Source organism: Falco naumanni, chromosome 6 (genome assembly GCF_017639655.2).
Source record: "Falco naumanni isolate bFalNau1 chromosome 6, bFalNau1.pat, whole genome shotgun sequence".
Taxonomy (NCBI): domain Eukaryota; kingdom Metazoa; phylum Chordata; class Aves; order Falconiformes; family Falconidae; genus Falco; species Falco naumanni.
This window is the reverse complement of record NC_054059.1, coordinates 51,865,822-51,891,429: the sequence shown is the minus strand read 5'-3', so window position 1 is coordinate 51,891,429 and position 25,608 is coordinate 51,865,822. Positions and strand designations below refer to the sequence as shown.

Genomic DNA, 25,608 nt, shown 5'->3' with positions numbered 1-25,608 from the left:
GAAGCAGGAGTTGCTGCCGCTGATGGGATCTTCCCGGACAGATGCACTTTGAGAGTCCATAGTCCACAGAGTGGGCATAAAGGACAATGAAACTTAGACTCCCTTCGTATTTATTACTCTTGGCAGGCCTTTTGAAAGATACACTAATATCACAAAGAAGTGTTGATGCTAGCAAGATGCTTGAAGCAGGATGAGGAAATACCTGTTGAAAGAATACTGCTACGGCAGTCTACATAAATTAATAGATGACATGAGGTGTGGCTTATGCAAAGAAGGAAAAGTCCAACAAACAAGAGTAACAACCAGAATGACTTTTGAGAGAGACAGTTTCAGTTTATTGTCCAGACACTTCCCTCTTTTCTCAGCAAGTATTTTAGATAGCTTCTAACACGGACTAACAGTTTCTCTTCTGAGAGGTCACTACAATTTCCCAGACACTGGTAATCATTTGAGACAGAGCATGTCTGTGGCACAGAAAGAAATTTTTGAGATTCTTTGTTCCCAAAATCCAACCTGGGTCTACAGAGGTTGTCATATCATGCAAGAAACTCAACCCATAAATTAGACGACCAATTTGTTGCATAGTCAGTCCCAGGCTTCAGAGCTGCACTTCAGAAAAAGGTTTTATTTTATACAAGCTCACTTGCCTAGGGTTGTGCTTAACAGTCTAGAAAGAAAATTAGTGCTGGTGATTTTCTAAACTCCGAGAAATAACCTATCAAATACTTTTCATGTCCCTACATGCCACAGTTTTCACTTCTGACAGATTTTGCCAACAACTGTATCAGTAAATGGAGAAAAAACCAGTCTTATCAATGTTCCATGTTGGAATAAATAAAGGGCTACCCTCTTGAATAGTGTACACTGAGGTACACTTTTTTCCCTGTACTTTTCTGTAGAGTTTTAAGTTTGGTTGATCCTGGATAACAGACTATTGCCCTAAAAGATCAAGTGTGCTCTGTATGGGAATATGCCAGTCTCATCTGGGATCGCCAGTGGTTTGATACTGCCTGTCACGTCCACAACCTGTAAGTGGACATAAGCTACCCCAGAGCCACACTTGACTTCTGTGCAGCTGCATGACCTCTGCTCCCAGCCACACACTCCTTGGTGCACACATTCTTGTTGTCTTACGATCTCCTTTCTGAAATGTACTTTTGCTTTGTATTAGGACTCTACAAAAAGGTAAATATATTAAAATCATTATCGCTCCCTGGTTTATGACTGCTGTACTGACTAAATGAATCTGGGCTTTGCTTTTTTTTTTTAATCCTTTTGACTATACTGCAGTTCTCAGTTGGCACGGTAATTTACAACAATCACCATTTTTCAGACACACATTGCAATATCCTGATTAAGGAGAGAAGGATGGGACCATCTTTCAGACTCCACTAGGGCAGCTTCTCAGCTGGTGCTGCTGCACTGGGCACTGAATGCTCTTGTCACTGTAATGCTCTTTCATCGGTTTTAAAAAGGCCTAGAAATCAGTCTACTTTTCCAAATGAAATTACTAGCTATGTTTCTAACAATTTCACACTGGGTTGCAGAAAAATGGACACAGATATTCCTGCCTTCAGGAGCTAACAATGCATGTTTGACTGACTTTTAAAGAAAACATTAATTTACTACCAAGATGTACAAGAACATGGGAGGTAAGCAGTTCTTAAATACTGCCGTTTTGCAAGCATTCTTCTTCAGATGGCAGATAGGATATTTTGTTTCCTGTATTTCTTGTTTGTTGTCAGATGTTACATAATGGTTTTTTGTAATTTATATGTATCTTTCCCCCTCACACACAAAATTTTTACTATCTAAACACAGAACTTAATTTTTACTATGTTTTTCAAGATGTAGTGAATATGCAGATACTTCTGCCACCTACGTGTTCTGACAGATTTTAACTTTTTTTGTTCCTTCAGTAGCTAGAATTTGTGATTTTATACCAAAGGCTGGTGCACAAATAGAGCAGTACACTACAGACAGAAGCAACTCATGTACATTAGGATTGGCCTTTCTCTCTTCTGTGCATATATACCCCTCCACATGCATATACACACAAACATTTGGATTCACTATTAGCTTACAACTGCCTAGTAAAAATCAGTGACATTTTGTATTAGCATCGTTGGGAGACAAATTACTTGGCCCTTAGTGAAAGAACCTAACTGCAAAGAGCTGTATTTGCACCATAAAATGTACCTACTCTGCTGGGGAAGCACTATCAAGGCTTTTACCCAGTCTTTCAGAACAATATATGACATAGCAGTTCTTTATCAAACATCTCTGTATTTTACTCTGTTGAGTCTTTATTCACACCAGTATAGTCACAGTCATGATCCAGTACTGAATACCTGCAATATTTTAATGCTGCACTCTGATTTAAAGTTGATACCTCTTTAGAACCAATAAAATTATTAGTTTTATGTCAGAAGACTTTTCTAGTCTTAACCATGAAATAACTTCTGAAAGTTACTCAGGAAGAGAGGAATTCAGAAAACTAAGATAATGTACTTTGTACATTATAAAGTTAATGTATTTTGTAGCTTTGTGGGTTTTGTGAGTACTGAAGTTATTTTAAATAAAACAGATAAAACAATTCCTCATTGCCACTGTGATTTTTTTTAAACACTTTTATTTTTTAAGTCCCTCCCTTTAATCTTCTCTTATAGAAGCAAACAACGCATCATTTTGAACCACTTAAGTACTACGGAAACAGCTTTGTTGGAGCAGTGACTGCTGCTATAAAAGGCTTTTCCAGAACTTCATGGGATCCAAACAATACCTGACAAGATGTATTTGCTTGCAGTATTATGAAGACATTTATTCCTGTGCTGCATGCACAAGTAAGTGGCCTCTCTTCATTCCAGGAAATGAAGAGAGGCTTTGTGAGTTACCAGAACACAGGTGTCTGAAGAACTGTAGCCAGTCCATAGGAATCATGGGCACAGGGTTCTTGGTAGAAGTTAGACAGGATCAATCTGAGCTTTCATCTTCCTGATCCCATATTCTTTCCAGATTTCAGGCACAGCTCTTCTGTACAGAACCCTTCCCAGAGCTGTGTTCGAGCCTGTAGCCACCTGCCAGCGTTGCCTGAGGTCTCCTAGAGCATTCTTCACTTCAGCTTATTACTGCTTCTCTAAACTCACACAGAGTTTTGCTCTTTTTCCTATTCCAAAATGTTTTTTCCCGTGTTTGACTGACTTTGGCCTTCTATATCCTTTGAATTGTGAAGAAACACATAGGCTGTTTTCTTTCTTATATTCTTTCTATTATATTTCTTATTATATTTTTCTTTCCCCTTACTGTGACTATCCCCACTGTTCCTTTGCCTTTTCCTCTCTTCTGTACTTGCTGAAGCTTCTTTTTATTTTCAAGAATCTGCTTAGCCTACCCACCTCACACCTGTTGTTCTGTGCGTTCACTGTACTTCTCTTTTCTCAATCTTCTCCCTGCTTCACCTGCTTTCTTTCAGGCTGAGCCTTATGCATGAACAAGCATCCAGTCCTGGTTCCTCAAAACCCTGTCTTCATCAAATCCACTTCTCTCCCAATTCTTTTAATTGATTTCCAGTAACCTTCCAAACCTCCTCTCACCAAGCTATTGCTCTTTGCATAACCATCCTTCGCTTAAATTAATAAATTCTCCTCTCTCCAGTATATAAACAGTGAAGGCTTGTAAATGCCACAGCACCTTATGAATGGATTAACATAGTAAGTGAAGGCTCTAAGGGGGATTGGGGCTGCCTACATCTGACAGCAGTAAGAATGAACTTTGAACATAAAGGAAGAAAGCATAGAAGGAGTTAATACAGAGGAAAACGTAGGAAAAGATTGAAGTTGAAAACTATTCCAAATAAAAGGAAAACCAGAGATTAATCTCACATCTAGTTTCAATAACGATTCTTGTTTTAGAGATGATCTGTAAACCAATTGTAAACTCTGAACAAGCCCTGTAACGGTACAATTCATTAAGCATCTGGATGACAAGAGTCTCCTTTTCTTTCTTAGCATGGCCAAAGTTTGTGTATTTTCCCCCCTCTCCTACCATTCTGGATATCTTTAGCAGAGATTTACTTAACTTAATCTATACTTACTGACCAATAAAGCCACAGTTGCAAAACCTCCCTATGGAGGAAGCCTGTAATAGAAGAAAGTAACTTTGCAGTTGGATGTGTGACAGAAAATTAAGTGTGTTCCCCTTAGCATAATTACACACACCAAAGTTGTTGCCGGAAGAGAAAACGCAGCCTAAAGCTGTCATGCTCCTCGGGTTTTGTAGCAGAAACTTGGGCCAAGGACTGTATTGCTGAGCAAGCTGAGCTACTAACCAATTCTGCATGCTGCTGCAGAGGGTGACGGCAGCAGGGAGACAACATGGTGATACCTCTGTAAGAAAGTGGTATCAGTTGCCTAAATAAATATCATTGCAAGCACTATGAAAGACATTTCAGCACTTTTAATGTATTTCATTACATCTTCTACTGTGTTAAATGTAGTCATGTAGCAGCATCAGCAGAGCTACATAAACACTGCCTTCTGCACACTAGCCAAAACCTGAGCCTCAGCCCAAACTCGCCTTACACCAGTGGCTTTTAGATGAGCATCAAGGCTACCTGTGGCCAGAGAAGAAATTCAGCCCAGGCTAAATTTAAGTTTAATCCCACCTACCTGCATTGACAAGACGGTGTGCATATAAGCCAGGGTTTTCCAAAGAGTTCCCCATATAGCCTATAAAAATGACTGGCGCATCAGCTGGCCAGCATCAGGGAAACAAGCTGGCTGGGCTCCTTCTTACAGGCCCTTTATACAAAATGTTTCCAAGTACTGCAGAAGCTGCAGACACCAGAACTGTAATTTTTTCCAATGCTGCAATTTTTCACTTGGATGATTTCCCCATTTGTAAACAATAAAACCATGCCTGAGTGTTCTCCTGTCAGCATGGTCGTGTGAGGACTAGTTCAGCATTTACACATAGCTTTGAAAGGGACAGTACCTGCTGTGAGGAGGACACAGTGCTCTATGTTTCATGTGATAAGCTCTGGGAGAAACACCAAAGCAACAAGCACGACACATTTAGCTGCTGCAGGATGTTTTGCACTATCTCTTTGCAACAGTACATAGTTCAGATTGATATTAGTAATATCTGAAATTATCTACTTTATCGAATTAGGTTTTCATCTAATTAAAAAAAATCCAATGGTTCTTTAAATATATTTAGCATGCAAAAATGGTAGAAAGTTTGCTGCACACCACTTATCCCCACCCTTGTTCCAGTGAGTGCAGCTGGATTCACCTTCTCCACTTCACTTCTCACTCACTCTGCTTATAATCTGGTTCTCCATGAATTTTAGTTTTCTGGGACAGGTTGCAAGTAAGAGAGAAGTAGTAGAAACACTCAGAAATGGTACTGGAAAGAGCTTAGGATTATTTCATTTTTTTTAGTCTCAGCATTGAGATGCCAAAATGGGATGGATATGTAAGTACGCTTTAGTTGCCTCTAAAGTGAATTAGTAAATTTTGTGATGAAAACTGGAGATTAGTAGGTGGATGCATGGTTTATGGCATTCAGTGGGTTGCCATATGCTGTGGGACATATCTTTTGAAGGATATTTGCACCAACTCAAAAGACAATATGGCAACTGGCAGCCTTTTTCTTTATTGAAGCAAAGTCACAGCATTTTCATCACTATTCCCCTCTTGTGAAGGGAAGAGTTAAATGAAGGCCCCTGAAATTTACATTACTAACAAGTAAAGGATTGAAGAAAGAGATTACAAGCATATTTCTCTAAAATAAATAATCTACAAAGAGTGCTTTTTCTTCTTAAAAGCAATCTAAAAATGTATAAATTCTACGGTAGGGAGATCAAAAGATATTTTAACAACTTTCAATATTTACAAACAATACAAAAACTGCGCATGCCATCAAAGGATGCAAAATTCTTTTTAAAAATTAAAAGCTTCATTCCTACTAAGAACCAAAAACTTCAGCCAATATTTGTTTTAATTAATGGTTGTCTTTACAATTGGAAAACCGTTAAATGTTTTTATTATCTGTAAAATATACAATAAAAATGAACCTCACTAAATTATTAAGGTTAAAAAAGAAGAGAAATACTGCAGGCAAATCAAAAAGGAAACTGTAACTTATTCTTTGGTAACCAAAAGTTAGCAAGTATCTGTATTTCAAGTGATGAAAAGTAATCATCTTCCCATTCTGACAAATGGAAGACACTTCTGGCAAAACACAACTCCCCAAGTTTCAATTTTGAAAGACAAGCTCCACCTACAGCTCTGTAGTGCAAGTTCTCAAAGTCAAATTTTGCTTTCTAATTCAGAAACGTAACCCTTCCAAAGTCTGGCAGTGCACTGCTTAACTCCTCTCCCACTTTTCTGTTTTCCGCTCGCATCTTCTGCATACATCTGGCTGTTCCAGTTCTCTAAGGGAATAACTCTAGTTCAAGGAAGCAGTTCACTTGGAAATGCGTGTTTCACCAAGTGTACGCGTGTGGCTGCATAGCAGCTAGTAGTGTGTTGTAAAACTCGGCTCCCTTTTCCACGTTAGCTACGTATTTCATTTTCCCTCAGGAAAAAAAGTAGTACCCTGGACCAATTCATAACCTGGTGACCTAACTGCTTTAGCAGGACACGCTTCATTGAACGCTGGGCCATACCCCAGTAATAAGCCATGTAACCCCAGAACCAACCCTGCTACCTCCTCATAGGTGAATGTGCCTCATCCTGCCTCTCCCTGCTTAACGAATGCACTATGCTGCACCACTACAATGCTTTTGAAGCAAATGTCCAGCTTGTACCACAGGAGCCTTCCCATTCCTCTTTTTCAGGCTTATTCCTAAATTTTGCTTGCACAATTGCAGTCTCAAGAAAAAGAAAAACTTCACACCCCTACAGGCTCTGAGAAAACTCCCCACCCCACCCCAAGAGGACTTCTAAGGCTTTACACAAAAAGTCCAACTGTTGACTTTCTTCAAGCCACAGACCACTCATTCAAAGCAAGTCCTCCCCACCCCAACCCAACCATGCAGAACTATCACTGCTTTAGCATTTAAACACACACATGCAGTTCATGGAATAAATGCTCAGCAAAGTAAACTTGTCCTGGTCTGGGCTTTCTTCTGGAATCTAGTCCTCTGACATTTTCTAGACTAATATCCAATCCCTTTTGTCACTGCCTTTTAGCTTTCTTCAGCTGAAGGGCTTAGATACTTCCTTGAAGTACCTGGCTGAGTAATTAAGTCTAGATGGGTTGGATCCAAGGTCTCCTTGCAGCCTGCCTCCTCAGCATATGGAAAGTCATTCATATCCATTTCATCACTGTTAAACATATCGAGCTGCCTCTCTTGCTGCTCTTCCAAAGCCCTTCGGACCCTGCCCTCTGACTGTTCCACCACTTCCCCGTCTCCTTCACTAATGACAGTCATGGGGCTGCTCTGGATGCGGTTGCGGACATTGTACTTGCTGCTGGCAGCCGAGGGGGGTGTTCGTGACCGGCCGTACCTAGTGCCAGAGAAGGACATGCTCCTTGGCATCAGGCCCTCGCTCTTGGCCCACTCTTCCTGGGCCCGTTTGCTCTTGCTGGGTGAGCAGCTGGCAGGGCTGTCGGAAAGGTCAGGGGAGGCATCCGTCTTTGTCCGGTGGAACCGGGGGTCCGTGTTCTTCAACATCTCTGCTGCGGACATGCGGGAACTGGTGTCACAGCGACTCCCTTTCTTCAGCAGCAGGGCTTTGAAGTTGTCATTGCTGGTGCTGCTCTTGCGAACGCTTCTCTGAATAGATCCGGCTTGTCTGAGGGCAGCTAAGGTTGGGGAAGCACCAGTGGGAGTTACGGGGGGCGACGGAGAATGGTTGCGGGTACGGTCGTCTTCAGAGTCTTTACGGCCAAGGACTTTCCTTTTGGATCTGAGTTTGAAAAACAATAAAAAAAAGAGGACCAAACGAAAAATGAAACTTTTTACCTCCCCTAATTAAGCTCAGCTTAGACGGATGACAATGAATTAAGCTAAAGCAGAGAGAAGGATAAGGGAGAAGTAATCTAAATCTAAAGAGTCAATAAGAACACCACCAAAACTGTACAGGCATTAATGCAGGTATGGGAGATGCAAGCTAGTTTATTGTTCTTTTTCTGCAAATCTGGAACAACAGAACTACTAAAACCAGCAATACTGATGTCCAAAACACTTCAGCGAATTTAGTGAATCACGTTTTCTGTAGTCAGTATTCAGCTGCAAAGACTAGTGCATTATAAAGATTATACCCAATGCCATTTGTCTGTTAGTTTGGGGACTTGATTGAAAATATGTTCTGGAGTATGTTACGGGTTTCTGTTTTGTTTTACCATTTCATTTGATGCCTTCTGGAAAATTAGAAGTGTAGTTTAGTGCACTTCCCTTTAGAAAACGATATTGCAAGTGCACTGCTGCTGAAGTTTAGATAAAGGGAGCCACATGTAACCATTCTGGATTAAATTATTTAAAAAATAATAATCCATCCCCTACCCAAGTATTAAATGAATAGTGAAAACTGAGTTTTCCAGCCTCTATTAAGATTCACAGACAAAATTCACAGTTCTGTTGGTGCTCTGTCATTGCAACTCTTCTGCTAAATGAAGGAGCGACCCAACTTCCTGACATGAAAGTTATTTTTTCCAGATGAAAGGGTGGAGTGCTTTTTAATTTAAATGTAAAGTGCAGGGATAACAAAAACAAAATTAAGAAACAATCATGGAACTGGAAATAAGTGGAAACTAGAATAACATTGGCAAAAGTCAAAAACAAGTCAGTAACTTGTTACAAATATAAGATTATCATGCTGTAATTCGGTATTAATTTTTCTCAAGCATTTGTTCAGTACAGACTGTTTCCCTTGTAGAATGGGTTTCTACTTAATGTGATCTTTAGCTGTACTGTCTTAAAGGCCTTGAGATTTTGCCAGGGCAAGCTCAAGTATCTTTATGCATCGCAGCCCAATGATAATAAAAAACCCCAGAAAACAAAGTAGCAGGATCTATCAGCTGAGTTGGTGGTAGCAACAGACATTGCCATAAACTCTGGCAAGACTTTGGAGCGATCCTGTCTCTTGTAGGTGGTGAAGTTTATGCATAGATCACTTATCATAACCCCCAGGCAGCAGCAACAGCTGTCATTTCCAGCTGCTGCTGCCTCCACCTGCCTTTCTGGAAGAAGAATGTAAATACCGACATCCATTCAGCCTGAGGATGAATGGACACCAGAAGAGAGCACAGGGATAGAAGGATGACTTCAGTAGTGGCAAACCTAAGAACCTTGTCTAGATTTAACTGTGTGTCAGTACCACAGGCAGCAAGTGAATTTGGTGCTTGGATGTTCTGCAGGTCTTGATGTGAGCATGTGTGCGTGTTGGTTACAGGGAAAAAGATTTCCCGTCATTAGGGGTTTTGGCTGTCTATGGGTACCTTTAAACACTGCAGTGCTGGGGCTGTACTGCTGCCAAAACCCAAATGAGCAGTCAGTTTGCTGTCAGCATCTAACCAGCTTTTCTCAGCATGATGAATTATGGCAGAAACTTAAAATTAAGAACCAAATTTGGTTTTGGTGGCTTTTCAGACAGAGAGAGGGTATATATTCAAACTTGTTCTTCCTGACCTTAACGCACATGCCACTAAATTTGTCTTACTCCAAAGCACATATTCAAGAGTGCCAATTGCTGAAACAATGCCTTTTAGAAATAGTGAGGAGAAAACCAAAACATTTTTTATTCATTAACAGCCAAAGAAGATAGTGGTTCAAGTCTAAAGCCAGCAAAAGCAAGGTCTTAATAACAAATGTGTCAAGCAGTTTTAACTACGTCACATCCAGTTCCATTGTCCATTTCCCCATAAACTCATGAATTACACGTATGGGCCTACACACAGAGATCCACTCTCTATCTGCATACATAATGGAGAAAGGCTACTGGCCAGAACATTTCATTCTAAAACCAGATTTGTCGCAGTCCTAGTGAGCACCACGCAACATAAATGCAACAACCATTTTTAGAACAGCTCCTACAGGTCCAGTCCTAACTGGTAACCGTAAGTTATAAGAAGTTAGTATCACACGTATGTAATTTTTGTAACATCTGAAGCAAGGTAAGTTTCCAAAATAAGAAAACAGCATTTTTTTTCCCAAGTGCTGCAGTCTCCCAGCCACTTTCTCCCAACAGGCTCTTCCCCATCCCTCAGTACTCCTGACGCAGAACTCACGCACAGATGCGCAAACTGACTAAACACCTGGATAAACCCACACGGATACTGCCAGGCACCTTCTGTGACCAGGTGAGAGATGGCCCCTCCACATTCTGAAGTAAAAGACAAAGCCTCAAGATGGCACTACCGCTACATCGAGCCTAGTCTGAAAGCAGGCTCAGTAGTTCAGAGAGTGGCGGTAACAGTCTTCTGTGTGTACTGTTTAAATGGTGCACACGTTTCATTTTGTGGTTTTAAGCTTTTTTTTCCACTTCCTTTTTTTTTTTTGTGAACCTAACGTGAACAGCACAAAAATCTAGTTGCCTATTCAGGATGATTTCGTTTTTAAGGGAAATGAATAATGTCATTAATAATAGAGCCAGTGTTGCACATTTCATTCATGAACCCGTTTGACACAAAACACCCGACCTCAGGCTGGATTATGGCAAACTATAATCCAGCGTTTGCCATATGTTTTGCCATATGACTGACATGTTGTGTTACTTGCCAGTTTCAGCCACGCTTGCCATGAAGCATTAGCGTTGAGCCTCTGTCCCAAACTGCACCATATAAGCAGCGAAGAGAGTAAAAAGAGATGGAGAAGAACGAGAATGAAAACAAAAAGATACACAGAAAAAGCAACAGTAGAGTTAATATGGCAGATCGAGAACAGTACAATAAATATTAGACGTAACGGTATTTTAAGGAGCAGGTTATTTATAATATAATCTATATTGATTTAATCTGGTAGCTTTTAGTTCAGAATGGATTAAATATATTTGTAAAACAATAAAATACACGTTTGTTTCTTCATCTTTTTTATATATAGCCTTAATAGAATGGTCATAAATGTGTGCTTTCTGTTAAAGCAATGACTGTTGTAATTGGGTGTCTTAATACAGAAAATGTTACATTGTTTTTTAGAGAACTACTGGACCTGACAGGAGTATAGGAAGGGCAATTTCTGCAGTACCTGTGAATGGCTGCAAAAAGATCCTCAGTAGTCCTTGGTCTTGCTGGTGTTGCCACTCCGTCCGTCTCTTCCCCATAACTATTGCTCAGCAGGAAGGAACTGTTTGCTGTATCTGATTCAAACACCTCCACTACGCAGAGAAAATGAACAATACTGTCAGTCCATCGTGGGAACCCAACGGGCATATAATCCCGACACTGGCCCTCACTGCCTCTAAGGCAAAGCAGCCGAGAAACTGAGAGCACCGTTGTCATTATTGTGATTTCAAACAACGCTTGCTTAGGAAACTGCAGTGCACAAAATGCTTATGCTTGCTCACACAGACAGGCGGAGAACAATACTGAAAGAAAATTTGTATGGTTTCCACTAAAATACAAAATCCAAATTAACAAAGCTACCTGTGTTTTAATCCTAGCACACATAGTTAAATAAAGCAGAATTTTCTTTCCGTGTCTGCAATAATGAGAAGTCAGACAGGAATTATAAGAAATCTCATAAAGTATTAATCAGATCCCTGCAACTTTCTTTAGGCTTTTAGTTACAACTATCGTAAGAGGTTTCTTTTCCCTACAGAACCCCACCTGAATGCTAGGATTGCTATTCTCGCTCCCCAGCTTCTTTAAAACAGCTACCGCTGCATCTGAAGAAGAGTCAGAGAAAAGAGACTCACCACTTTCGCTCTCTTGAGATAGATGCCCTTCAGTGTTACTGCCACTGTCTTGGCTGCTGCCTGAACTGCTTCCTTCATCAAAAGCAGACTGCTCCTCCTGCCTGGGTTCTTCTTGAACTGGTGATGCAGCAGGCTGTACCACAAAGGCATTAGCTCCCACTGTCTCAGAGAAGGTGAATCCAGCAGCTCCTCCCTCAGGAACCAGGCTGCCAGAGTCCATCTCGCTAGAACTGAGTCCATCTGTAAGACAATTTCTCGCCTCCTCGCAGTGTGCAAGCACAGCGTCTCTCTTAGTTGGGCTTGATGTGCTTCTGACAGTATCACTCGCTTCAGCTGTTTTCTCCACTGTAAGATCTAACTGTGGAGGTGGTACAACAAGGAACAGTTTGGGTTTCTTTGAAATAGGAGGTGGTTTCTTGCTGGGCAATATGGCCTGAGTCTTGTCGGGAGATGCTGGTGACCCCTGAAGCGACATGCCAGAATGGAGGTCTTCACTCTGCACTGAAGACTCAGGTGTGTCTTCAGTAGCTGTCCCCTGTGCGTTGGCTTCGAAAGGCTCGTTTAGACCCACTGCACTTGCAGGCTGTTGATCGCTGTCAAGCACAGGTACATAACCAGAGAGAATGAGAGGAGAACCCCGAGCCAGTGTCTGAACTGAGCTTTTAAATGAAGTGCCTTGAGTTTTCATTTCCTCTTCGCCTAAGCTGCTACTGAGTCTGAGTGAGAGAGATGGCTTTAGGGAAGACTGCGATGACGAATTTACAGTACCCTTTTCCTGAGAGGTGGTTTCAGAAGCAGATTCAGGTGATGGTTCACCTTCTGTTGCTTTTTTCACAGACCTCAGCTGCACCATTTGCAACGCTTTGGTAGTTACTAAGGGCATCACAGGTCTGGATGCGTCTTGCTTGTTGAGTGGCTGTTTCACTGGACTGTAGCAAGAATCCTCCTGGCTGCCTTTTTTAAAAGAATACTGTGGGTATATTGTTGCACCTTTTGTTAGTTTGGGATCAAGAGGTGGAGCCGGTGGTGGGACAGCTAAGGGGAAAGTAGAAGGAGGAGGAACAGGGTAAGAGAACAAACTGATGGAGGCTTCTTGCGGAAGCCATGGGACAGTCTGGGCAAAGGAAGAACTTACATCAGCTTCTGGTGGAGGAGGGGGGAATGTGGGAGAGGCTGGCAATGGTGACAGATCCATGACTTCTGCTACAGGAGGAGGGGGGGGAGGGGGAGGAGAAAGTTCGGGGCAACGTGGGGGAGGTGTTGGAAGAGGAGGTGGTGGAGGAGGTGCACTAGAATCTGGAGGAGAGCTCAGGGCGGGGTCCAATTTCTTCACGCTCACGGTCCCTTCAGTAGATGTATTTGAAGAAAGAGAAGTGGAGGATGAAGACATGGAGACTGAAGACAGAAGAGAGGACTTCCTTTCAGGCACTTTAGGCTTCAGCTTGGATTTCCCATTTCCTGATGATGCAGACTTTAAAAGCACAGGCACTGGAGTAAGCGCAGTGGGTGTATTGGACTGGCTGGAGTACCCACTCGATGGCGATGTGACTCGGTGGGATTTCTCCGGAGAGGTGCTCTTTGGTTTGGCCAGTCCACTGGGCACTTGCGGCACAGAAGCCCTTGAGCCATCGCTGGAGTGGCTGACGCTGTAATCGCTGAGAGCAGATGACGTGCTGGCAGAATGGGCCACTGAGGACTTCACCTGGTCGTCTGCCACTGCAGCATAGTCACTGTAGTAACCCCACTGGTCAGCATACTCCGACTTGATGCTACTTGTTTCACTCTGAGAGGGAGTGACTGTGCAGATGGAGTACAGGTTTGCAGCAGTGGTGGACATCATGCTGCTGCTTGCGCTGACCGAGCTTTGGCTGCGGGAACGCAACACCCAGGGATCCTCATAATCACTGCAGGGGCTCTGGGAAGGGGAGCTGCCATTTTTGCACTTGAGATTCAACTGCAGAGAATGCTGGAGGGTGGCAATGAGGGTTTCATCAAGTATCTGTCCATTGGACTGGGCTTTCTTCTTAGGCATCCTTCTGAGTGAGTCTGTTCTGGATGGTGGCAAAGGCGGCTTTTTTGCCTTTTTCAGAGAGATGTTTCTCACAAGGGATTTGTCACCTTGGCCTGACTGATCATCCTGACGTTTCTTCTCCTTTCCTTCAAAAACGTTTACCACGCTGTCTCTGGGGTTGCCAAAACCATTGGCACTATGGCATGGCATGTCTGACTTCAGTCCGGAGTCCATATGCATGGAACTGTAACAACCATCATGGTCCACAGAATACAGAGAGGTAGAATCATCCCTGCCCGAAGTCCTCTCCAGGCTGCTGCTGCTCAGGTTGCTACCCGGAGTTGCACAGCCTGGTGTGGTACAAACCACCTTGCGTGAAGAAGTCTCACCGTCTTCTGTGTTCTTGAACAGCCAATGCTCTGTGCTGTTCACTGCTGCTTGTGCTCGCTCCCCTGAACAGCTAGATTCACTCCTACCATCGCTGTCCTGGGAAGGGTTTGGTAAAGCAAGATTGTTCCTACAGCTGTAGCTCATGCTCTGAGACCCAGCCTCTGCATTTCCAGGAGTGCTAAGGCAGACAGCAGAATCACCGAGAGAAAGCATCATGACAGTACTAGATGGGATGGTATCTGAAGTCTGCGAGTGACGTGTGGAGCTACTCTCACTCCAGTTACCACTGGAAGAATGGTGATCTTCCTTCCCACTTACTGCACTGCTGGCAACAGGATTGTCTCTCGGCTTTGGGTAGGCAGCAGAGCTGGTAATTTTACTATCCAAGGATCCAGCACTCTGGGCAGCATGAATAACGATAACTTCTGAGGAGGATGACAGTGTTGCATTGGGTATGATGCTCGTGGAGTAGGTGGCATGAGGAGAGACCACACATGCTGGGCTTGCAGACTTTTCGCTATCATAGCTTCTCACCTCCTGAGACTTTGGCCTTGACAGGGTCCCTGTTGCAGGATTGTTCCTCAAATGCACAACACTATCATCCACCTGCAATTTACTTATCTGGTGGGGTAAACTTCCAGCGACGTCTTCTGTCTGCCTAGATATGCTCTGTGTCTGCTCTAGGGACTGAAGAGACACTCTCGCACCAGCCCGAGGCAAGCTGTGAAAACCTATATCGCTGTTTTGGCGAGAAGCAAATATGACTGCAGCAGAATCACTCATCACTGACATATTTCCAGATGAGCTGGAGAACTGAGACATCTGGGCTGCAATTCCTTGTCCTTTCTGCGCTCGTATTCTTCTCATTGAAGGGGGCACAACTTTAACTTCCTCTGTCTGGCAGCTGGTGTCCTTGGTTTCAGAGCGCTGCATAGCTGAGCGATAGCTGTCTAGTCTGCCTAGCGTGGAACACTGATCTGGGACATACATCGAATGCCCTCGGAAATCACTTTGGCCAGTGCCAACTGCTGAAGTCAAAATAAAATAATTATTTCTTGAAGCACAGATTCACATTTATCTTTTTACTCATTTAAAAACAAAAAACCCCAGCAAACTGCTTGATCCCCATACTCGTGCAGGTTATGCTTTCTGAAAAAGAATCTGCAACAATGGATTTTGCACAGGCATCATGTGTTTTCTCTATTTCTCTTCCCTTTTTCCTTATTACTGGAACCTTCTGCTTAAGAATTGTCTGCATTCCTGCCGCACATTCGACACATGAAATCCTCTGTTTATGACATAGTAATAATTTCCATAGTAATCAGTTATGTCAGAAACGAACTAGCACTGTTTGACTTCCAGTAGACAAAGCAGCAGGAACAGCAGACAAAAGCCTGAGAAACGTGAAGTGTGTCTCCATGCTAATGCCTCATGCAATAAAGAAAAGGGGAAGGAAATCTGGAGCCTGATGTGAATAATCAGATCTACTTTTTAGAAGCATTACACTTCAGAAAAAAAATGTCAGCAGACACTGATAGCTGTCCAAGTCTCGCAGTTCGTCTGAAAGTAGGCTAACATACTGAAACATGCATTGTTTTACCACAAATAATACATATGCTATAAGAGCATTTATACAAAGATATTTTCCAACACTGCAAAGAAAACCATTAAGTAACATTTCTCCATACAACTACTTTCTATTTATCATAAAGGAAAAACTCGTAAAAAGTGGGGAAAAGAAAAAGATGGTTGTCTCATCCTCAGCACCATCAGGAAATAAAAAAATAACTGTACTTTTTTTTAAAAAAAAGATGTAATAATCATATATTTGCATTTAAAAAACCCTTTGAGGACAATGGAAAAAAACAGTTTTAGCTCAAAATATAGTTACCACCGGGTCAGTAGAAAGGTCTGTAGGGCTCTTTTAAATTTACATTTTTATGGGTAGCTGTCTTTTAAAATCACAAACCAGAGCACTGCTTTAAAATTAGTCTGTGTAAGGCTGTTGCTTTTCAATTCAGTTGCATTACTGTATAAATAGCAGACACGAGAGGCAGGCGTGCTGCTGGAGATGCTTGTAAGGATGCTGCACATGTCACTGTGGGGGAAAATGGGTTATTTCAAGTCTCCGCCTAAGCTAGTCTCAGGAGCGATGAAGTAGCACGCCCAACAGGACTGTTCTCCTTTCAGATTTACTATATGGAACTGGATCAGGAGGATAGGTATTCTTATCATGCAGCTTTAAACACCACTTAAAGGACATTTAATTATCCTTATTCTTGGCAGGCAAAAGAGGCGTTTTAGGATAAGGAAAAGAAGGCTCTGAAAAGGCTACATTGAAAGCAGCACACACAAAAAGGTTGTTTACTTCTTTTCCCCAGGCACATAAGTAGTCTTTTAGCAGCTTGAAGCCTGTTTAGTTTGCTTTGTGTAGATTCTCTTGCTCTCATGAAAATGTAGCCTCTTTCTGCTTCTGGTAGGTTTGCAGCAAAGCTAGATAGTTGAATGCTGGCAAACGTCTTTGATAATGTAATATGAGTTACTGTCAGAACAGATGGACTACTGCAGCCGACCAAGACAGGTATTTGCATATTCTGGATACAGTTATTAGGAACTGTACAGTAAGAAAAATAATTTAATTTTGCTTTCCATGAGTATTTTTTCTATAGAATCAGTGTTCCCCTTTGGTTAAGCGAGAGAAAGCCATCAAAGTAGACATTATGAATATTTCTCCAACCATGACACCACTGATGACAACTGTTAGCTAATTTAAAATATCCAGTAATAAAAATTTGTGTACTACATTAGAAATAACCAAAGAGAGAGGATATTTTTCTTCTTCTGCCACTGCGAAACAGATACATGCATGCAAACACACACACGCACGCACGAGACAGAAGGATGGGGCTGGTGGAGAACGAAGCTGTAAACACTACAGCAAGTGTGTAATACTGTCACATACCGACCTGTGGCTGAGAGCACCTCATTTCAGTATGCAGTATGTTTGTGTTCACAAATGAAGCTAAACACACTCTATTTCGCAAGCAGTGTAATGCAGGTGGATGGTCTATGCTTGTTTCAAACATTACTGCTAGGGAAGAAGGTAAACGGCAAAGTGGAACAACACTGGATTCGCTAACCTCCCCTCTCCTCCTTCTCAAACCAGGAGTGTTAGAATGCACTACTGGGACATGCTGTTTATAGCCAATGCACCGCAATGTCTGAAATACAGAATTAAACTTCGGTGATACGTCAACACCACTAAATAGAAGAGGCCAAGGACAGTTGTACCAAAACGCCCGGGGGAGCAGCTCCTGCCCCATCCCCTGGCACCCACGTCCAGACAGAGCCTGGGGGACTGCTGGCTTGGCTCAGGCCAGAGCAGGGCTGGAGGAGTAATGCCAGCAAGAAGGGCAGCATGAACAACCGCAGGATGCTGCGGAGTGTCAGTGCTAACCCTGTTTGTCAGTAGTACAGATGGAACTCAGGGTCCAGTCCAATATGCTCAGGAAAACTTCATAAATTGTCTCAGCAGCAGTAAACCGTTACAACCTCGATACTGCAAGGAAGCCTGTCAGGGCAGGTCTTCGCACCAGTGTGAGGTCTCTCATTAGAATTGTTCAGAGCCCAAACAAATACAGGGTTCAGAGGGGGCAAGACAGCCCAGTCTCAAAACTATGAACTGCAGGGCTACATCCTTCAATTATTGTATGTGATATGGTCAGGGAAGGGACTTTTCATGGCTGCTGCTATCACAAGCACATAACTTCGAGGTTTTAGATTTTTTTGTAGAAATGTAGCATATTCTGAAATTAATTCAGCTTTGTTTATGGCTTTACATGTACGCACAATCTCATGCAAAGCTGTGAGGATTTACTTGCCCTTTACAACACAGCAATTTCTCTTTTTATAGTTCCATTTCCCAAAGAGGGACGACAGAAATCTGTAGGGAAAACGGTTCAAAAAAAAAACCAAAGGAAAATTTAAGGCTCAGGCATTCTGTTAAAATGTTGAGGGTTTTCAGATTTTGGTGGAATTCAGAGGAGGGTAGCGAGGAGTATTTTGTTTGCAATTTACAAATGCACTGAAAAACCCACACTCATTTCCAGAGTAACACTGAAAAGCAAGGGTTTTCAAAAATCCTTACAATCAAACTACCTTTGTTGCTACTGCAGCTAGAAAATGACTGATCCAATTCTAAGGGACAGCTCAAACATTTAATTGACTATTATGTTGAAAATGCTAAATCTTTCAGAAAACCTCTACTTATAAACAGTAGTTACACAAGTTACAAGATTTCTGCAACACCAAAATTCTGGAACTGAACCAGAACTTTTAAAGAAAACCATCCGCAAGTCCATCTAGTTGCAGGGGTGATGTCTGAGCAGACAGCAGCAAAAAATATTGCAGAATTGCACATCAGGTTACAGATGCTGAATGCTATGAAGTCAGAAGTGGCTGCAATTTGGTGGTATGATAAATGTGGCTGAAAGTAATTAATAACCATCTTGTCTGCATTTTGTATTATCATGTGTCCAACAGCCAGTGCTACGTCCAACACAGGAGACCTCTACCTACACCCCTTCCTTCCTTATTACCCTACTTCTTGCTGAAAAGACCTCTTAGGGCAAAAGCTCTTCCCTAATGCACATGTTCAGGGTAGACTCCAGCACCAAGTGAAGAACACCCAGTATCTGGAACAAGTGAAACGTGGAACATATGTAACAAGTCTTGCATGGAAGCACAGAGAAGAGGTTCAAATGCATACCTTAGCTCCAAGTGCTTGATCCGAGATATGCATATACAGGTTACACCAGTTTTCCCTGTCTCTGGTAGTTACTGGTGTTGCTCATTAGACATGACAGGGATTGAGACTGACTGCAAATTTGATGGAAAAAAGAAAGTGTCTGCATGTAAGCCCTAGGGCCAAGTACTACCCACTAGAAGACCTCCTATCTCCCCTGTGACTCTCAGGCTGATCTGGTGCCACCAGCAGCTTGCTGCAGAGAATCAGCAGAAAGGTCCTCTGTATTGAAATAAGCATAGAAACTGAGGGTTTGAGAAGATAAAAAGTATGTGTGTTGGTATCACAAAGAACATTCTTGTTTCAACTAGCATACAGAAGTAATCTCTCTTCCCAGATTTCTTCTGACTAACCATTTCTACTACAAGCACTTGTCTCTTGTGCCACAGGCACATTCCTAAGATTTATTGCACTCATGTTCTCATGCCCCACCTAGCAATCCTATTCCAAACCTGATGCCCTGGCCAAGTCACTGTGCAGGCACCACAACTTCCAGTGTTACAAAAAAAACCAGAGACTGTTCATCTGTTTTACCCTAGTACTTACACACCAAATTATTTTCAATAGACATTCAAGAAGAAACAGACAAGTACATTGGGCTTATGGTAATGTTAAGGGATTTTCACTGTGCTCCATGAAGCACCTGTAATCTCTCAGAAGGGAGAAAAATATTGCAAGGAATCCTGTGATACCTTTCAGTACTGCCAGCTAAAAAATATCCTCAATCCTTGTATCACTGCCACCCTGAAAGGAAGATCTTTGATGAAAATACAGGGAATTTCATTCTTGATTCTGTTCACTAACTGAACAGCCTCTGGTGAAGGATTATATACCTGACATCTCTGTCTTTCATCTCCTATTATCAAAAAGCAGATGATATATACTTTGTAACACTCTGATCTCTAGATGAATAGTGCTGGAAATGTACAATGTTGAGAAACTACAGCTATAAAACAAGTATTGGTTAAAAGGCACAATAACTCTGGAAGAGAACTATTCTCTCCAAAGACTGTTAAAGTTGCAATCTGAAGCAGGTGCAGAATTACTTGACTTGAACAGCTGGGTATTTGCGTGGTATTTCTGTAGGGCCACTGGATATCTGGGACTCTTACCTGTAGGACCTATAACTTGAATGACTGCTACTGCTGAAGGGACTAATTGGAAAAGAATATCAGTTACAAGGAGTCTTCAACAGAACAGCTGAGTTCCAAAGATCAGAACTTACGTGCCCCCATGTTGCTAAGATGGAATTGTTTCCTCTAAGGCACGTCAAAAGAGAAGCTTCAGCAGTCCCAAATGATACCTGGGACACCAGCTGGTACCAACAGGGGGTCTGTGCTGTGCCACAAGAAAGCAAATGAGCAACTGACAGTTCAGGAGTCAGTCATATCCATCCTAATGACTGACAGGAGGCCCTATAGGTGACAACTCGTTGTGAGCTACTGAAAATGGGAGGCAGGGAAATAAGCTGAAGAAAAGCATATGAGGTCATTCTGAACTCTCTGAACCCTCTGGTTAGGAATTTTAAAAAGAAGTAGATGGGGAGGAGGCAGGGGGGAGTAGGATCACAGAGCCATAAAGACCATGAATTGTGCCTTAAGGAGGAAAAAAAGTACTGAAATAATTCAAGGAAGGTACATGCAAAGCATAAAATTAGAAGACTGTTTTGAAGACCCAAATTGGACAGAGATTTTCTGTTTGATTAAAGAAAAGCAAAATGCCTGGCAGAAGGAGGAGAAATCAAAAGGTGGAAAACTTGAAGATGATTTCCTCTCCCCTGCTTTTGTGAGGTATGTTTATTTGGAAGATGAACTGTGGTGGAACTGATACTCGGTCTGGGACTTGCTCCTCCTGCAAGACAGGGAAGGAGTCTGGGACACCAGAAGCTGTCCATCAGTGCCTGGGACTGCAGAGCTCTGGAGAAATACTCACAACCAAGTAACTTGGCACCTTCACTAAAAGGAAGTTCCTCTCAGCCAGATCCTAGAGCACTGACACAGAGAAGGAACCATGGAAGCATGAAGGCATTTCTCCCTCTTTATTTCATCTGAAGAGCTGGAATGTGTGAAGGAAGCTGAAGATAACCTACAGCCAAGAAATGAGCAAGTCCTGTGACAGGTTCTCCCAGAAAAGCTGCTCACCTCTACCAAATTTGTTTGGGAATCATCTTCTTGCCTGAGGGGACAATACCGATTTACATATAGGGTACCATCTGAAGAAAACAGCTAGAGGCCATGGATAATGGCAACACAAAGCAGAGAAACGGAGAGCACAGAAATTGGAAAAAAAAACATCATCTCAAAGTTTCCTGCCCTTTCTGCAGTTTTGATCCAACACTGACTCCATTAAATGTATATATATTTATGTTCTGAAAGACAATTAAGGCAAGTCAGAAGTATGCAAAACTAATTTTTTCACTGCTGTGTTTGGCAGAGAGAAGAATGCTTTGCCTTCTCCTCTTACTTTGGCGTCACTCTGCTAAATAGCACTGAGAGGGTCCTGCTGTTAAAAAATAACTATTCAGAAAATAACTGCATCTCTAAACTGGTAGGCATCTCATACTCTTACTCTGTCTCAGAATCCCATCTATCACATCACATTTTATTTACAGAGCATTTTTTATGCAGAAGTCTATGCAGAGAGACTGGTTGCTGGAAGACATCTGTGAAAACACAGCAGTATTACAACGCTCAAAAGTAGGAATGTTTAAAGATACTTTCAGCACATGCCTCATGGGTGCAGTTCATGATTCCTTTCAATACATTTGACTAAATTCTACAAGGGCACCACTGCTGCTGAGCTCAGGCCAGCAATCAGCACAGGCTTCCTCTTCTGTTTGGTCTTTTTTGTTCCAAAGGAGCCAAAGCAGCTGGGGGAGAATCCCAGCAGCTTGGCCTGGCAGAAGCTCTTCCAGGCTCTCTCGCAAGAAATGAAAATAGTTCAAGCCTGGTTGAAGCTTTGAGGTTCTCTCAAGTTTCTGCTTCCTTCTGAAGGATAAACAAGAGGTAACAAGAATCTGCTCTGTGTGTTGGTTATTTAGCCTGCGCATAGCAACTTTGGTGTACCAAGGGATTTTAATTTTTGTGTAAATATTATAGCCATTTGCAGCAATGCTGTGGGGGAGAAACAAAGAGATTTATTCAGCTGAAACCACAGGGAGAATGTCAATAGGCACAGTGCAATTGCTTGACTTGGAGTTTAGTCCGGATCCTTGTTCTGATCAAATGAACTGTGGAATGTTTTAAAACAACGTTGTTTGTTTTGGGACAGTGTAAGAGAAACAGGGAACGGATGGCTATAGAGGTACTTGGGGAGTGACACGGGAGAAAAGGCAGAAAGAGCACTGAACAAGGATGGGGGAGTCTTAATTTTTCCCAGCCTTGCCAGCAACCTGGTGGGTAACTCTGGCTAAGTCACTTCACTGCAGCATGCCTGGTTTCCCCATCTATGAGATGAAGACACTGATAACTGCTCTCTTTTCAAGCATACTTTGTTTCTAGTGACGGAAAGCAATATTCTAACAGGACGGATACTGCCATCAGAGAGTTTTCCTGGCATACATTTTGAGGTCTGGATGACATACAACCACCACATGCATGAAGCTTCTTTAGATAACTTCCGTCATAGGGCAGATGGCTGAAGCCCTATGTGCCTGCCGGTTATGGGCCAGGGAACTGTCCAGAGAGAGCCCCTACAGTGAGATACCATCAGCCCTGAAATTTCTGCAACTTAAAACAGGAGCCAAGGACAACCATCAAGCAGTGTAACATGAAATGTGCTCAGCACAGAGACGAAAGACCAAAATCAAGACCATAAAACCTGTCACCCTTAGCAAACAAAGTGGCAAAAGTGAGAAACTTCTTTTAAGATATTAATTGAAGAATTCTTTTTAAGAGAGATGCCAAATGCATTCTCAGATTACTCCACCAGGTAAACTACAGCTGATCTTTTAAATCATTAAACGTCTGTCTGAAGTAGTCACAAACATAACCTCAAAGTTTTGGAAACGCTGCTGGCAGGAAGCATTCTTTGCACATCCACCCAAGTACTGTTGGCACCCATTTCAAAATCCATGTGCCCGAAGAAGCGCCGAGAGCTCCAACAAGTGACACAGTAGCGTGGGCCAAAATATTCTGCTTTGCTCTGTTTTTCTCCACTATCTGGCGTCGAGGTAGGTCCTACATGTGTCAAAGATAACCTCTGTTGACAACTATGACCTTGGTATGTATGTCATTTTCAGAATAACATGCTAGGTTCAAGACCACTGTAACAACCCTAAAAATGAACAGTTTAAGTGATTTTCTGTATCAGTTTTTCATTTAAGTTAATTTAAGTTCGTTAACAAGTGTTTTTAAGGAGCACAAGTAATTTCATCTCAGCTCTAGACAGAGAGAAAAGTGCTTTAGTTTAAAATGGAAGAAGGGAATGCACAAAGTATCCCCCTTGAACAGATGAGAGGATGAAGGTTATCTCTGCTATTTCTCAAACCAGCTGCAAACATGGAATCTGAGGGATTAGCCTTAGAGAGACCTCAAAAAGGAGAAGGGAATAATTCGATATTAAGTTCTATGTAGCTTTGTTTCCAGCTTTGATCTTTGTTTGCTTAGAACAAATCTACTTTCAAGGCTGATAAATGTGTTGTTCTCTCTCAGGAAATAATAAATTAAAATTCTGATCTCCAGGAGGACTCCAGGTCTGGAAAGTGTCTCCTGCCAGGTGGCAAGGCCCACTGTGGACAGTGAAGAGGGAGAAAGGGAACCCACACTATGAGGGGTTCCCTACGGCAGGCGTCCATCCCACAAGAAGAAACAGACCAAGAGAGCTTTGGAGAAATCTCAGAGCCACAGTCTGAAATAAAAATGTTAGGTGAGATTCAGAAGTAACGAAATGTAAAACTGCCTAACTTTAGCTGTCCTAACAGGGTTAGGGCAATTCAATGTTCTTTCTTGTGGCAGAGGATTCCCATGGCAGGGCACTGTTTCATTACAGATGCTGAAGGAGCACAGTTCCACTCACAATCTGTTCTTCCTATACTTGCTTGTTTCTTGGCTTTCTATATGCCTGACCCTCTATGCTCATTTCAAACCCATCCAGAGAAGTTACCTATTTTTGCTTGTTTCTGAAAAATCTAGACAAAGAACCAAGAATTGAAAATATAATTTAAAAGGAGAGGCAAAAAGCAAGGTAGTAAAACTTTCTGAAATTATCAATATATGAGATGATTCCACATGTAAAGCACCTAAAATTGTGTTCTGCAAGACTATTTTAAAAGACTTTCTCCCTCTACTGCAAAAAAAGGGGGAGGGGGAGCATAATTTTATCTATGAAGCTATCATTTGGGAAAAACTGAAACATCTTTTTAAAAAATAAGAATGATCAGATTTAAATCAGAGAGTTCTGCAAAAAGTGTCTGAGATGTCTGCCAAAATTCAGACTGCTTCATCAGCTTTGAGTATCACGTGTGCTACTAACTGTGAAAGAGGACAGCCTAAGGTAGTGTAAACGTGACCGAGCAGGCATTTTTCCTTTGGAATAAATGCAATAGCTAATGAGCCCACGTAAATTATGTCCAATCAAGTAACACTGATACTTCAAGGGTCACCAATTACGATCTAAACTGAACCGAAAAATGTACAGGTTTTTCACTGTTGATGCAACTCTTGGCAAATTCAGGAAGGCATCCATGAACCAATTTACTCCACTGAGTAATTACTTGCAAGCCAAAATGCCTGCTCACTTCAGTTTTGCTTCAGTGAACATTCTGGGGGAGTAGACCAAATCTCCAGGAAAGCAATAGAGAGCAGAAACCTTATACCCCCTGCAGATTTCCAGTACACCATTTTCCAAATAGCCGGTTCCCTTCAACAGATGGAAGTCAACAGATAAAAGGTCCTAATTTCCTGATGCACAAGGTGGCAAGGAGGCACACATGTATTTGGAACTGTAACAGGCTATCAGACTGTATTGGTTTCATGAGCACTGGTAATGTTATTAGTTGAGTAATGATAAGCGGTGACAATGAACAGTGGGTGGAATACAGTTCTGATGAGCCATACCTAGCTCCTTTTGTATGTTGTCAGGGATTCCTGTAATAGTCTTTCTCCTTTTGACTTTCTTCGGCCGTCTTACCACCGTGTCTGTGTAAATTAGAGACCGCCGAATGCTGGCTTGGCGGTCGAAATTCTCCCCTAATACATGGTAGAACAAGCAAAGCAACATTACTTCCAAGCACGCTGACATCATGCATTTTCTTCCACTAGTTTTATTGTAGAAATGGAAAAAAAGGCATTAATAAATGATGTTAGCTTGGTCCTACAATGAATGTTTACACTGAAGGAAGATACAGCACGGTGTCACAGTAAGGCTTTAGACACGCATATCGATTACGCAGCACTGCAGGTTTTAAAAGGAATTTGGACTTCCTGAGCCCATTTCAGATCTGGTGAGGGCAGCTCTAATTCCAAAAGTGAACAGAATCCTTGCTTTAGTTTGGTCTTTGTGGGTTTTTTGTGTGGTTTTGTTGTTTTATTTTAAAGTACTGA

At 42.1% G+C, this 25,608-nt stretch overlaps 1 protein-coding gene across 10 annotated transcripts in view; it reads right to left on the bottom strand.

Annotated features, from left to right (window-relative positions):
- Nucleotides 1-308: 308 nt before the first annotated feature.
- The window catches only part of NHSL1 (NHS like 1), a 187,300-nt gene continuing 162,000 nt past the window's right edge, over nucleotides 309-25,608 (bottom strand). For 5 of the 10 annotated variants that reach the window (XM_040598372.1, XM_040598375.1, XM_040598379.1 and 2 more), the window contains 4 exons: nucleotides 25,123-25,254; nucleotides 11,862-15,290; nucleotides 11,192-11,321; nucleotides 309-7,916 (listed from right to left, as the gene is read on the bottom strand). In XM_040598372.1, the coding sequence (XP_040454306.1) occupies nucleotides 7,193-7,916; nucleotides 11,192-11,321; nucleotides 11,862-15,290; nucleotides 25,123-25,254 (4,415 nt within the window). In that variant the 3' untranslated portion in view covers nucleotides 309-7,192. Of the gene's footprint in view, nucleotides 7,917-10,726; nucleotides 10,779-11,191; nucleotides 11,322-11,861; nucleotides 15,291-25,122; nucleotides 25,255-25,608 lie in introns of all 10 variants that reach the window. The other 5 variants (XM_040598373.1, XM_040598376.1, XM_040598382.1 and 2 more) reach the window with 4 other exon arrangements.